We start from the raw sequence: 14,871 nt of genomic DNA, 5'->3' as shown, positions 1-14,871 counted from the left end.
GTTGCGACCAGTACATGGTACCCAAAGTAACGAGCAATCATTTTCTTGGAAGTGCTTCGCGAACGGTATACTTCTGTCGGTTTTGCTTCACCCGTAAATACTCAAAATCTGGCTGTTCCTTAGTTCCCAGTTCATCTATATCAATATGCGACTATCCCGAAAGCCGGCACCAAATACCATTCCAGGTTGCCTATCTAACGGTTTCTAGGGGCAACACAAATTTGATTTTCAATATTTCGTGTAATTATTTAACGAAATTAAAAATTTAAACTGCAGTCATAATCTGCTCCTTAAGAGGTATAATCTTACGTTAAAGGTTTATCAAAATTAGTCAAGTCGGATGTGCGTACATGTCCTGGGGACGCGCATAGTGCGCAAGTTACCCAGATTATATTCATCAAGTATTTCAGACTCACACCATTTAGGGGCTTCGAACAAACTTTAGCATAATTTCAAATTTTTTCTACAATTTTCCCCCATAAATGTAACACATAAACTCATTCCTACCTTAATGAAGCTTTTGAATCTGTTTTATATATGGGAGTTCTATTCTTTAAAGTACTGGGGGTTCACTGGCATTACACTAACACGTCATACTAGATTGAAAATCTTCCATAGAAGCGAACCTAACAATAGGTGTGCCCAAGGAGGCGTAGTAGGACCCCTAATGTTTTCAATATACACAAATGAGTTGTCAGATAGTGTCTGCAGCACGATACGACTGTTCGCTGATGATGGTGTTGTGTATAGGAAGTCGCTGGGCGATCCTAACGAAATACAGAAATAAACAGCAGCTCACATTATTTGCGGATACATGCAAGATAATGCGTGTAACAAAGGGCAATAACTCGAAACTAATCAGTAACAAGATTAGTACTAACACCGCGCCACATCATACAAGTACTTCGGTGTAATACTAGGACGCGATGTGAAAACGGACGGTCACGAAAAATCAGTATTAGGGAAGGCGAATGAAAAGTTGCTATTGTTAGAAAGATTATAGCAAAGTGCACTGCACCTCTAAAGCAAATAGAATGCTAGTAGATTGTGCGAGCAATTGTAGAGTATTGTTTCAGTGTTTGCAATCTTTACCAAACAGATTCGGAATTAGACATTAAAAAGATTTCGTAGAGTGCTGTCAGCATAGTATCGGGTCGGTGTAGCCCAAGCGAAAGTATAACAGAAATGCACGGGAAACCCAAGTGAGAATACCTGAAAGAAAGACAAGGTAACGAAACACTGTTGGGTAAATTTAGAGTACAGACCTGCAAGATAGCAGATCTGGTGCTACAGAGGTATACAGAGCGTCTTTTTTTTCTCGTTCTATGAATTAGTGGATTAGGAGAGAAAATCGCTGATGCACGGACGGAAAAAAATCGCAACACCAAGGAGGAGTGTAAGACATAAACGAAAGTTAGTAGGCGTGTTTCTGTATCTGGAAGATGATATCTATTCAAATTTCGCGCGTGTCGCATAAGAGTGGCGCTAGTAGCGTCATTGTTGTTGTTGTTGTGGTCTTCAGTCCTGAGACTGGTTTGATGCAGCTCTCCATGCTACCCTATCCTGTGCAAGCTTCTTCATCTCCCAGTACTTACTGCAACCTACATCTTCATGAATCTGCTTAGTGTATTCATTTCTTGGTCTACCTCTACGATTTTTACCCTCCGCGCTGCCCTAAATTGGTGAGCCCTTGATGCCTCACAACATGTCCTACCAACCGATCCCTTCTTCTGGTCAAGTTGTGCCACAAACTCCTCTTATCCCAAATTCTATTCAATACCTCCTCATTAGTTATGTGATCTACCCATCTAATCTTCAGCATTCTTCTGTAGCACCACATTTCGAAAGCTTCTATTCTCTTCCTGTCCAAACTATTTATCGTCCATGTTTCACTTCCATACATGGTTACACTCCATACAAATACTTTCAGAAACGACTTCCTGACACTTAAATCTATACTCGATGTTAACAAATTCCTCTTCTTCAGAAACGCATTCCTTGCCATTGCCACTTTACATTTTATATCCTCTCTACTTCGACCATCATCAGTTATTTTGCTTCCCAAATAGCAAAACTCCTTTACTACTTTAAGTGTCTCATTTCCTAATCTAATTCTCTCAGCATCACCCGACTTAATTCGACTACATTCCATTATCCTCGTTTTGCTTTTGTTGATGTTCATCTTATATCCGCCTTTCAAGACACTGTCCAGTCCGTTCAACTGCTCTTCCAAGTCCTTTCTTGTCTCTGACAGAATTACAATGTCCTCAGCGAACCTCAAAGTTTTTATTTCTTCTCCGTGGATTTTAATACCTACTCCGAATTTTTCTTTTGTTTCCTTGAGAACTTGCTCAATATACAGATTGAATAACATCGGGGGTAGGCTACGACCCTGTCTCACTCCCTTCCCAACCACTGCTTCCCTTTCATGCCCCTCGACTCTAGTAACGGTCATCTGGTTTGTGTACAAATGGCAGTTATAAGAGTCGAGGGACATGAAAGTGGCACTATGAGGATGAAAATCAGGTTTGGTTCAAGAATACGCTGTACCAGTCGTCACCGTTAGTTACCTCTGAGACTGATGAGGTGACTTTAGTCAAGAATGCCTTTAAGGTGACAATGACGCCATTATCAACACCTCACTGAGTTTGAAAGAGGTCGTACAATGGGTTTATTAGAGGCTGGCTATTCCTTCTGCGATATTGCAGAAAGGCTCAACTGACTCTGAACACTATGGGACTTAACATCTCAGGTCATCAGTCCCCTAGACTTAGAACTAATTAAACCTAACTAACCCAAGGATATCACATACATCCATGCCCGAGGCAGGATTCGAACCTGTGACGTAGCGGTCGCGCGGTTCCAGACTCAAGCGCCTAGAACCGCTTGGCCACTCCGGCCGGTATTGCAGAAAGACTTGGCAGTAATGTAGCCCACTGTGCATGGTTTCTGGCAGCGGAGATCAGGAGAATGTATGGTCGCAAGAAGAGCGGGCTCCCAGCAGCTACATGGCACTACCGAGAAAGAAGACCACCGTGTTCGGGGTCGTATGGCACTGGCGCATCGCCGGCCGGTCTGGCCGAGCGGTTCTAGGCGCTTCAGTCTGGAACCGCGAGACCGCTACGGTCGCAGGTTCGAATCCTGCCTCGGGCATGGATGTGTGTGATGTCCTTAGGTTAGTTAGGTTAAGTAGTTCTAAGTTCTAGGGGACTGATGACCTCAGCAGTTAAGTCCCATAGTGCTCAGAGCCATTTTTTTTTTTTTGTTAATCGCTTAAATATGTTATCTAGACAATGTATTCCCAAAACTTCATTACTCTACAGCAGGGCTTCCCAACCTGTGGTCCGCGGACCCCTTAGGGGTCCGCCGGTTCTTTCTAGGGGGTCCGCGGCCACCTTTCACCAAATCGTGTAAAATAATGAGTAAAATTATTTAATAAAAATGTGAAAATCAAATTCATCACTATTTTTTTTCGTGTGAAAAACATGTGTACTTTTACTTCAGGTCGTATCCCCAAGCAGTTTTTGCGGTTCCTAAGTGAGAACGTATACACAGTTTAGTGCCGGAGAATGCGGCTTCTCTGATCGACTGTTTAGCAACAATACGGGGGTTGTTTGTGCGCAGGCTCACGGCGCTAGATGCGCTGAAATCTTTTACGCATGCGCGGAGCGAGCTTTGTCGACCAATCACAGCGCTCGCTGGCACGTATGCGGCCCCAGGCATCATTAAGTGTTAAAACTTGACTTGTCAGTGCACTACCTATTTCATAAGTCGATTTTTGACCAGTTTATCACTTTTAACGTGGATCGGTGGCTGAAGTCAGCATCATTGAAGAAGGGTGCAGTTTCTCCATCGCCTTCACAACAAGGGAAGTTTCCAGTTGAAATGAATGAGGAGGGAGGACGCCCAAAGGAAGACTTTACATACATTTGAACATTTTTCTTCGGATTTCACGAAAAACCACACACACACACACACACACACACACACAGACACGACTGTCACGAAATATGCATGCTCCTTACGTAACAGTAGCCAAATAGTGGAAGTGAAGAGACCATAAGCGACAGCTTGTCAACAGCGAACAGTTTGGACGTGACGTTGATTGCTCTTGGAGGAAGACAGGTCCATCGTGTGAAATTTCAATTACCATGTAATTTTAATCAGGCTATAGTTGTTGAACAAAGGGAGTAAATCTACTAGTAAGTGTCTGGATACAGTGAGAATTCCAATTGGATCGTTAATTTCAAGTTGTTTTCATTCATCTCCAAACCAAAGACTATTGATACTTCGGAGGGGGGGGGGGGGGGGGGTTATTGGGAACATGGTAGCTGCATTAAGAAGCTTTCAGTTCCCATGGGTTCCGCTCTGAAATTTGAAGTTACTGTGCTCTTGACTGACTATGGGTCCGCCATGGATGTTCGACTGAAGAAGGGGTCCGCTAGCTGAACAAGTTGGGAAGCCCTGCTCTACAGTAATTATTTTCTGTGTAATTTTTTTCGATCATTGTACTAGTACGATGTACCCTCCGCCATGCGCTGTACAGCGGCTTGCAGAATTATATGTACATGTATTCAGGGTTTCGCGGAGTTGCTGTTACTGGAGTTCGGTGCTAGTCGCTCACCTGAGCGAGCTCGCGGCCCACGCTGGCGCCAGCGCTCGTGGCGGCGCGGCCTTGGCCGCTGATCGATGCCCAGCGTGAGTCACCGGGCTGGCGCCTGGCGGCCGGACGCCAGACACGCTGGCGCCAGTAACGGCGCCGCCAGCCGGACGCGAGCGCCTCGGCACGCAACGCCCGACGCATCCCAGCCGGGGCTCTCCTCTCTTATTCATCACTCTGCTGCCCCTACTCTATCATCTCAAAGCGGAACTGGAACCACTAGATCGGCCTCGCTGTACGCTTCTCTCGTGGCCAGGCCAGGCGACAGAGCATACAAAAACTATCGGATGAAAAGAATGTGGACGCAACTATGTAATGCGGAACTGACCACCAGATATCACGAGAGACAGACTCGCCAGTAAAGCAGAAGGCTGGGAATGTTGTGTTGTTACGAGGGTCACTCCTAAAGAAATGGACACTATGTTTGTAAAAATTTCATTCTGATACATCCTTCCCGCTTGTTTTCAAACTTAGTTAAACCTGTTCCCGTGAGTAGCGCCGTCACACCATGTCTTCAAGATGGCTGCTATACTTGACGTTCGTCAGAAGCAACGTGCTGTCATAGAAATCCTGTACTGTGAAAACGAGACAGTCGGAAACATCCACAAGAGCTTGAAGAATGAGTATGGATATGCTGCTGTCGATCGCAGTACAGTTAGTCGGTGGGCAAGCAGGTTACGTGATGAAAGCGGGCACGGCAATATTGAGGATTGTCCTCGCAGCGGCAGGCCTCGTACTGCACACACTCCAATGTGCAGAGAGTTAACGAATTGGTGACTGCTGACAGACGCATCACAGAGAACGAATTGTCACGCTACGTTGGGATAGGGGAAGGAAGTGTTTGCAGAATATTGAAAGTGTCGGCGTTAAAAAAGGTTTGTGCCAGGTGGATTCCCAGGATGTTGAAAGTGGCTCACAAAGAAACAAGAAAAACGGTATGCAGCGAACTTTTGGAACAATACGAGAATGGTACAGATGAATTTCTTGGAAGAATTATGACAAGTGATGAAACATGGCTCCATCATTTTTCACCAGAGACGAAGAGGCAATCAATGGAGAGGCATCATGCAAATTTACCAAAAAAAAAAAAAAAATCAAAACCACAACTTCTGCTGGAAAAGTTATGCCTACGGTGTTTTTCAATTCCGAATGACTCTTGCTTGTCGACATCATGCCAAGTGGAACCACCATAAATTCTGTTGCACATGTGACTACACTGAGTCGTGTTCGACCACATCGGCAAAAGCAGGATGTTTTGCTGTTGCACGACAATGCACGGCAACCTGTCAGTCAAAAAACCATGGAAGTAATCACAAAACTCGGATGGACAACACTGAAACACCCGCCTTACAGCCCTGACCTGGCTCCATGTGACTATCATCTCTTTGGGAAACTGAAAGACTCTCTTCGTGGAACAAGGTTTGAAGATGATGACTCCCTTGTGCACGCTGCCAAACAGTGGCTCCAACAGATTGGTCGAGAATTTTATCGTGCGGGTATACAGGCGCTGGTTACAAGATGGCGTAAGGCAGTTGAGAGGGAAGGAAATTATGTGGAGAAATGAAAATATTGTTCCTAAAGGATGTATCTACACACTGTAAAACTTTCAAACCTGTAGAATAAAAGATAAAAAAAATAGTGTGCGTTTCTTTTGGAGTGACCCTCGTAGTAGAGTTGTGCTCTGCCAAAGCTACAGTTCGGTAGTTGTGATACAATACATAAATGACGTAGTAATGGTAGGATTATCAGTGGTCATGGCAGCGTTGGTGAGAAAAGAAACGTAAATGAAAGTTCGGTAAGGTCAGAATCTGAAGCAATGAATTAAAAATTTTGTCGTAAGTGGGGGTTGAACCCAGGCCTCCTGTTTACTATGCCGATGTGGTTAACTTCTACTTTAGTCCAATGCCCTCCCTAATATACAAACTTCAGTTCATTTTCCCCTTCTTTAAATCGTACAACTTCCGAGGCTTTCCGACAATGGAATAGAACCCTGGCTTTCTACGCAACGGGGAAATCCTGCTTGTACATCAGATGTAGGTTATCTATTGATCTAGTGGAATTACATCTTCCTGGAGACATACGAATCTCGACTTTCAATGGTGGACAGCCTCCGCAATACTGACGACTTAAATAAGGAAAAATTCACTGACGCTGTTAACTGTGCTTCGTGATGGGGAGGTCACTGGACTAAGGCAGTGTCGTTGTCGGAATGCTACAGGGTGTTTCAAAAATGACCGGTATATTTGAAACGGCAATACAAACTAAACGAGCAGCAATAGAAATACACCGTTTGTTGCAATATGCTTGGGAAGTGGAACCACGAAGGAACAAACACATCCGAGCGATTCTTAGCGCTTCAGTTCGGAACCGCGCTTCTGCTATGGTCGCAGGTTCGAATCCTGCCTCGGGCATGGATGTGTGTGATGTCCTTAGGTTAGTTAGGTATAAGTAGTTCTAAGTTCTAGGGGACTGATGACCTCCGATGTCAAGTCCCATAGTGCTCAGAGCCATTTTTTTCATGTCAGAAGCTAGGACGTTTCCTTAACAACGTGCCTCTCTGATCGGCGGTTTTCAGTTTTTCTGAAAGGAGAAGCTAGTAAATGGAAAACTTTGATCAATGATCTATCTCAAGGACCAATCCTGGTCCCCAAGCTGTTGAATGTTGCATGGTAAAAGACTCTCAGTGGAACTTCTCAGTCTATTCATGATTAACAACACCCAGTTTTTGCGAGAAAATGGGAGGATATGAATGTAAAAAAGCGTATTTTTGGTAACATTCCAGTCCCAATTTTTTTGTAACAGTTCAGACCGCCCTAGAAACAATTCTCTTTTCATATGTTGCCCAAAATGTGACAAATAATGCTTTGGAACATGTTCAAGCATATAACTGGACAATCGTGAATTTAGCAGAAAAGGTCTCATCGATCACCAATTTTCTGATTTCCATTCCCATTAACACTCCTCATTTTCAGTTTTGCCTCACTCACCATCGGAAAAACATCATTAAAATGATTGAAATCCACACCCTGTTTACTAAGAGCCTTTGCAAAATTCTTCATAAGGCCTAACGCCATATGGAGCGGAGACAGTAGGACTTCATGTGGCAGAACTAGTGGTTCGTTCTTAACATTATCCTTTTCTGCGATTCGTCCTTGACATCCTAGTGACTTTTGATGTCCAGGCTGTCGCACAAATACAGAAAACAACTGTATTTTCCGAAACCAGCCGGTAAACCAGAACGTAGTGCAACAACCTCTAAAACGCACCAAATCATCATATCATTAATTCTATAGTTCTTCGTCTCTATTAGCAAGAGCATACTTTGGTTTTTTTCCCTTCTCATTCACTGAATGAGCCGTACGTAGTCCTGGAAGTTTATTGTAAAAATGCAACTTTCAATACAAACCGATGTCACCACTCCAAAACATTCTGGAAAAAATCTCTGGCAAGTATAACTGAGCTGTACCCTAGCGACTGTCTAAAACTGTCACTGTTTAAAGCAAAAAATTTAAATAAGGAACTTCAGAGTGAAAAAGTTTAGAAGTTGTACATAAGTTAGTATCTCCAAAACCTTACGTAATATCACATTTCTAAGTGTACATTTTGATTCTACCATAAAAAATGCATAGGAAACGATATATCACATACCAGATGCAGAATGGTAGTTGACCAGCGTTATTTGAGATATCTGGTTACTTGTACTGCACGGATATTGTCGCCACCTGCTTCCCCACTAGGGCACAACCGATTATTTTCAGTTGAAAACACACACCATCTAACAGGATTGAGTGACTCGAAATTTGGTTTCAACACCAGAGCGTTTGTTTTTATTCCAGGCGATTGGTACACATTTAGATACTGCCAGAGAAACAGCTCACCCAACCAGCTATGGGGAAGAAAGGACTAAACCGCGCTACATACATATTAATCATATACAAGATGGTTATAATTAAACTTTCATTACATCAGGGAGCCCTCATGGAAAACAAGGACAATGAAACTTTGTGGCAGCATTTGTAAGGACATGCAGAAGAGAAATAATGAAAAAAACCCTTTGAAAGAATCACGTTTTAATTCCACAAGAGAGAGTAACATTTGGTAACTGAGTAGTATGTTGAAGTCCCAAGTTACAAATCTTGCTCACTGTGTCGACCATATGCATCCACAACATCCTGGTAGTCTGTACGAATATGATTTCAAAGCTGTTCGCAGTACTTTCTCAACGGTGGACCATGAATTGTTGAGCTGTCGTGGCACAGGTCTTGCTCTGCTTTAGGGTCGCACATTGCGCCAGCATCCCCAACTGGTAGCGCAATTCGCCATCCCGCTCTCTCAGGAGCAATTCCCAAGTCGCCAGTTAATTTGAACTTCCGAATCATACGAGGTGCGACAATAGAATAATGAGACTGATTTTCTTTGCAAGATGTGGCAAGCCTGCAGGCTTTCGTAGGTACAATATCTTTGACCTTGGTCTATAAGCTGCTTCTAGTCCAAGCGACACATCGATGCAACTGCTCAGTCGTGAGTTGTGCTGTAGTAGGTTTGCACGTGTTTGTGTCTCTCGTCACGGAAATGGAACCGCATAATATTGCACAACGGTATGCCATTTCTTTTTGCGTTAAATTGGGTGAAAACGCGACGACAATTTACGTTAAGCTTCAGATGGGTTTTGGAGAGCAGATTATGTCAAAAGCTCAAGTTTTACGTTGGCATCAAATTTTTAGTGAAGGCAGAACGAATGTTGAAGACCGCAGTGGATGACCATCAACCTCACGGACGGATGTCAACTTGGCCAGGGTGCGTGAACTCGTACGATCTGATTGAAGATTATCCGTGAAAATGATTGCAGAAGAACTGAACATCAATCGAGAAACGGTTCATCTAATAATAACCGAAGGTCTTGGGATGAGAAAGATCTGTGCAAAAATTGTCCCCAAAAATCTCACACCACAACAGCGAGAAACACGGAAAAATCAATCCAGAATTGTTGAGCCGTGTTATCACTGGTGATAAAAGTTGTTTTTTTTTCCAGTGCGATCCAGAGACAAAACGCCAAAGTTCGCAATGGTGCTCAAAGGGACCAAAAAAAGCTCGCGTGTCAAAGTCTAAAGTGAGATGCATGCTTGTGTGCGTCTTTGATTCCAAGGGAATAAAGAGTGGGTGCCTCCTGGACAAACAGTTAACCAATATTTCTACAAATAAATCTTAGAAAGACTTCGTAAAAAGAGTTCTTCGTGTCCGTGACGACATTCCTGATAATTGGATTCTGCATCACGATAATGCGCCATCCCATACTGCCCTGTCAGTACAGCAATTTTTAACCTCCAAACAATTTCAGTACTACAACAGCCACCTTATTCACCATATTTCGCACTGTGCAACTGTTTTCTACTTCCAAGAGTCAAAACGGCGGTCAAGGTACACGATTTTCAACAACACAAGATGTCCAAAAAGCTGTGACGAGGGTCTTGGAGGATATTACAGAAGATGAGTTCCAGAAGTGTTACCATCAATGGCAGAAGCGCTGCAAAAAGGGTGTGCAAGGAGACAAAACTAAACTTGACTAAGACGGTAAGCATTCTTCAACCCCGTTTAATGCGTCGATACTCGCGCAGACTGACACATTATTAACTTACGCGCCTTTTATTTTTAGAATAACGAGAGATCATAGAAGACTATTTTACACTAAATCAATCATAAATTATGTGATGTCTCATTTGTTATGCAAGCTCTCTAGTTGAAACGTCATAGAAAATTGTATTCACAAATGTTCGTTGCGCCTGGCTGATGGGTAATACATCACAAAAAAAATGGCTCTGAGCACTATGGGACTCAACTGCTGAGGTCATTAGTCCCCTAGAACTTAGAACTAGTTAAACCTAACTAACCTAAGGACATCACAAACATCCATGCCCGAGGCAGGATTCGAACCTGCGACCGTAGCGGTCTTGCGGTTCCAGACTGCAGCGCCTTTAACCGCACGGCCACTTCGGCCGGCAAATACATCACACGATGTCGTATCGTCAATAGCATAATTGGTAGGGTTGAGCGTGAGCCATCGGTAGTACACGCTGGCTTGAACGTGTTGAAGAGCTTACGGGTTAAGGTAATTTACACGCATCATATTCCTTATGTCACTGTTATTTTTGTTCATCAGGTTTGTTCAAATGGTTCAGAGGGCTCTGAGCACTATGGGACTTTACATCTGAGGTCATCAGTCCCCTAGAACTTAGAACTACTTAAACCAAAGGATCACACCCGTCCATGCCTGAGGCAGGATTCTAACCAGCGACCGTAGCAGCAGCGCGGTTCCGAACTGAAGCGCCTAGAACCGCTACATGGCCGGCATCAGGTTTGTACCTGGTTCATAATTTATGGATATTATTTATCCTGCTTTTATGTAGTTGATTTTCGCACTGCAGATTAATTTTGCTGACTTCAGTTTCAACGGAAGCCCTGAGGGCGTTCTTCTTCAAATTTTATTTATATATTCTTTTATAAAAGTAGTTCCGGTAATCTCAGTCTGAAATAAGGTATACAGGGTGTTACAAAAAGGTACGGCCAAACTTTCAGGAAACATTCCTCACACACAAAGAAAGAAAATACACTCCTGGAAATTGAAATAAGAACACCGTGAATTCATTGTCCCAGGAAGGGGAAACTTTATTGACACATTCCTGGGGTCAGATACATCACATCATCACACTGACAGAACCACAGGCACATAGACACAGGCAACAGAGCATGCACAATGTCGGCACTAGTACAGTGTATATCCACCTTTCGCAGCAATGCAGGCTGCTATTCTCCCATGGAGACGATCGTAGAGATGCTGGATGTAGTCCTGTGGAACGGCTTGCCATGCCATTTCCACCTGGCGCCTCAGTTGGACCAGCGTTCGTGCTGGACGTGCAGACCGCGTGAGACGACGCTTCATCCAGTCCCAAACATGCTCAATGGGGGACAGATCCGGAGATCTTGCTGGCCAGGGTAGTTGACTTACACCTTCTACAGCACGTTGGGTGGCACGGGATACATGCGGACGTGCATTGTCCTGTCGGAACAGCAAGTTCCCTTTCCGGTCTAGGAATGGTAGAACGATGGGTTCGATGACGGTTTGGATGTACCGTGCACTATTCAGTGTCCCCTCGACGATCACCAGTGGTGTACGGCCAGTGTAGGAGATCGCTCCTCACACCATGATGCCGGGTGTTGGCCCTGTGTGCCTCGGTCGTATGCAGTCCTGATTGTGGCGCTCACCTGCACGGCGCCAAACACTCATACGACCATCATTGGCACCAAGGCAGAAGCGACTCTCGTCGCTGAAGACGACACGTCTCCATTCGTCCCTCCATTCACGCCTGTCGCGACACCACTGGAGGCGGGCTGCACGATGTTGGGGCGTGAGCGGAAGACGGCCTAACGGTGTGCGGGACCGTAGCCCAGCTTCATGGAGACGGTTGCGAATGGTCCTCGCCGATACCCCAGGAGCAACAGTGTCCCTAATTTGCTGGGAAGTGGCGGTGCGGTCCCCTACGGCAATGCGTAGGATCCTACGGTCTTGGCGTGCATCCGTGCGTCGCTGCGGTCCGGTCCCAGGTCGACGGGCACGTGCACCTTCCGCCGACCACTGGCGACAACATCGATGTACTGTGGAGACCTCACGCCCCACGTGTTGAGCAATTCGGCGGTACGTCCAGCCGGCCTCCCGCATGCCCACTATACGCCCTCGCTCAAAGTCCGTCAACTGCACATACGGTTCACGTCCACGCTGTCGCGGCATGCTACCAGTGTTAAAGACTGCGATGGAGCTCCGTATGCCACGGCAAACTGGCTAACACTGACGGCGGCGGTGCACAAATGCTGCGCAGCTAGCGCCATTCGACGGCCAACACCGCGGTTCCTGGTGTGTCCGCTGTGCCGTGCGTGTGATCATTGCTTGTACAGCCCTCTCGCAGTGTCCGGAGCAAGTATGGTGGGTCTGACACACCGGTGTCAATGTGTTCTTTTTTCCATTTCCAGGAGTGTATGTTATGTGAATATGTGTCGGGATACGCTTACTTTCCATGTTAGAGCTCATTTGATTACTTCTCTTCAAACCACATTAATCATGGAATGGAAACACACAGCAACAGAACGTACCAGCGTGACTTCAAACACTTTGTTACAGGAAATGTTCAAAATGTCCTCCGTTAGCGAGGATACATGCATCCACCCTCCGTCGCATGGAATCCCTGATGCGCTGATGAAGCCCTGGAGAATGGCGTATTGTATCACAGCCGTCCACAATACGAGCACAAAGAGTCTCTACATTTGGTACCGGGGTTGCGTAGACAAGAGCTTTCAAATGCCCCATAAATGAAAGTCAAGAGGGTTGAGGTCAGGAGAGCGTGGAGGCAATGGAATTGGTCCGCCTCTACCAATCCATCGGTCACCGAATCTGTTGTTGAGAAGCGTACGAACACTTCGACTGAAATGTGCAGGAGCTCCATCGTGCATGAACCACATATTGTGTCGTACTTGTAAAGGCACATGTTCTAGCAGCACAGGTAGAGTATCCCGTATGAAATCATGATAACGTGCTCCATTGAGCGTAGGTGGAAGAACATGGGGCCCAATCAAGACATCACCAACAATGCCTGCCCAAACGTTCACAGAAAATCTGTGTTGATGACGTGACTGCACAATTGCGTGCGGATTCTCGTCAGCCCACACATGTTGATTGTGAAAATTTACAATTTGATCACATACTGACGAAACTAAAATGAGCTCTAACATGGAAATTAAGCGTTTCCGGACACATGTCCACATAACATATTTTCTTTCTTTGTGTGTGAGGAATGTTTCCTGAAAGTTTGGCCATACCTTTTTGTAACACCCTGTATATATTGCTAAATTTTCGTTGGCTTAGACTTGCTTTTTACTTGAAGTGGAAATGAGCGTTTGGCGTCATTAGCCGGGAGGCCACTTACGGGGCAGGTCCGGCCGCCTTGGTGCAGATCTTAACACATTGGACGCCACATTTGGCGACCTGCGCGCCGGATGGGGATGAAATGATGATGATGAAGACTACACAACACCCAGTTCCGGAGCTGAGAAAATCCCCGACCCAGCCGGCAATCGAACCCGGGCCCCTTAGGACGGCAGTCCGTCACGCTGACCATTCAGCTACCGGGGCGGAAATTTTTACTTGATTATTTGTGAGTGGTCAAATAATATTTCTCTGATCTGTACTTGAAATTTTTTTATCATTGTGAAAGGTCTCTGTTGGATTCCTTTCATGTTAATTTCTTACATCTGTTGTCATTTACGGCATAAATTCCTCTTCTAAATTTACTGTGGTGTTTCTGACTATCTGGGAGGAGACTGAGCAGTGAAACGTGTTACTTTTACACATAAACAAGAATGATCTGTCACACTACTACACTTTAAAACACAGTTTATATGTAATTCATGTCACACGGTCTCATACGGAACCTACATCCGCTCTCTTTTATATACTGTATATGATAAGATACTGTCATCCCCCTTCCCTTCTGTGTGAAAGAATGAATGAGCAAATGTATTTCTAGTTGCATGCTGGATGGTAGCAGACAAGCCTGTCTGCTAGAGAACAGTAGGACCAACGTCGGAACAGGTAGCTACGCTTTCTAAAAGCAAAGAGGTTTCTATACTTAGTATGATCCTGTCCGTCCCTTGTCATGTTGGTATAGGAAGCTGCCTCTCTGGTCATTTCCGTTTGTATTTGTGAGGCACCCCTCAGGAAGGGACCACGGCAGTGTGTCCGCGGCGAGCGTCTGAAGTGGTAAGATCTCCGGCTAAGCGCGTGTCTGCTAAGTCCGTAGGACAATGGATTTCTTAAGTTCAGCCTAACTGAAAATTTAATCACCTTTATTTCAGGTTTAGCTTTAAAATATCTAATGTTATCTTAAATTGCAACGCAGTGTAATTAGAGTGTGAAGTTCGGAATATATTCCGGTAGTTGCTTTGTCACTACTTTGTGAGTAAAGTGGAACCACGTGTTGATCAGTAACTCTAACTAGCATCATCAATCTTTAATGCGAATTTGCGTGTGACTATAACGTCTCGTCTTGACAATATTTTTCAATATAGCAACTTTTCTTTATGTTCAACCCACGTGGGGTGTACTTTGTGAGACCAGTACCACGTGCTTATACAATTGTTTGACCCATCAGGTTAATAGTAAGACG

The 14,871-nt window shown here is 44.8% G+C and overlaps 2 protein-coding genes across 2 annotated transcripts in view; both read right to left on the bottom strand.

Annotated features, from left to right (window-relative positions):
- Positions 1–4,804, bottom strand: part of LOC126199461 (protein Fe65 homolog) — a 316,456-nt gene extending 311,652 nt beyond the window's left edge. The window contains exon 1 of the mRNA XM_049936381.1: positions 4,625–4,804. Coding sequence (XP_049792338.1) covers positions 4,625–4,804 — 180 coding nt within the window. The remainder of the gene's footprint in view (positions 1–4,624) is intronic.
- The window catches only part of LOC126199459 (uncharacterized), a 1,573,541-nt gene that overhangs the window by 36,317 nt on the left and 1,522,353 nt on the right, over positions 1–14,871 (bottom strand). The window lies entirely within an intron of this gene.

The sequence above is a fragment of the Schistocerca nitens genome, chromosome 8 (assembly GCF_023898315.1).
Source record: "Schistocerca nitens isolate TAMUIC-IGC-003100 chromosome 8, iqSchNite1.1, whole genome shotgun sequence".
NCBI lineage: Eukaryota > Metazoa > Arthropoda > Insecta > Orthoptera > Acrididae > Schistocerca > Schistocerca nitens.
The sequence above is the reverse complement of the archived record's forward strand: the minus strand, read 5'-3'. Positions and strand labels throughout refer to the sequence as shown.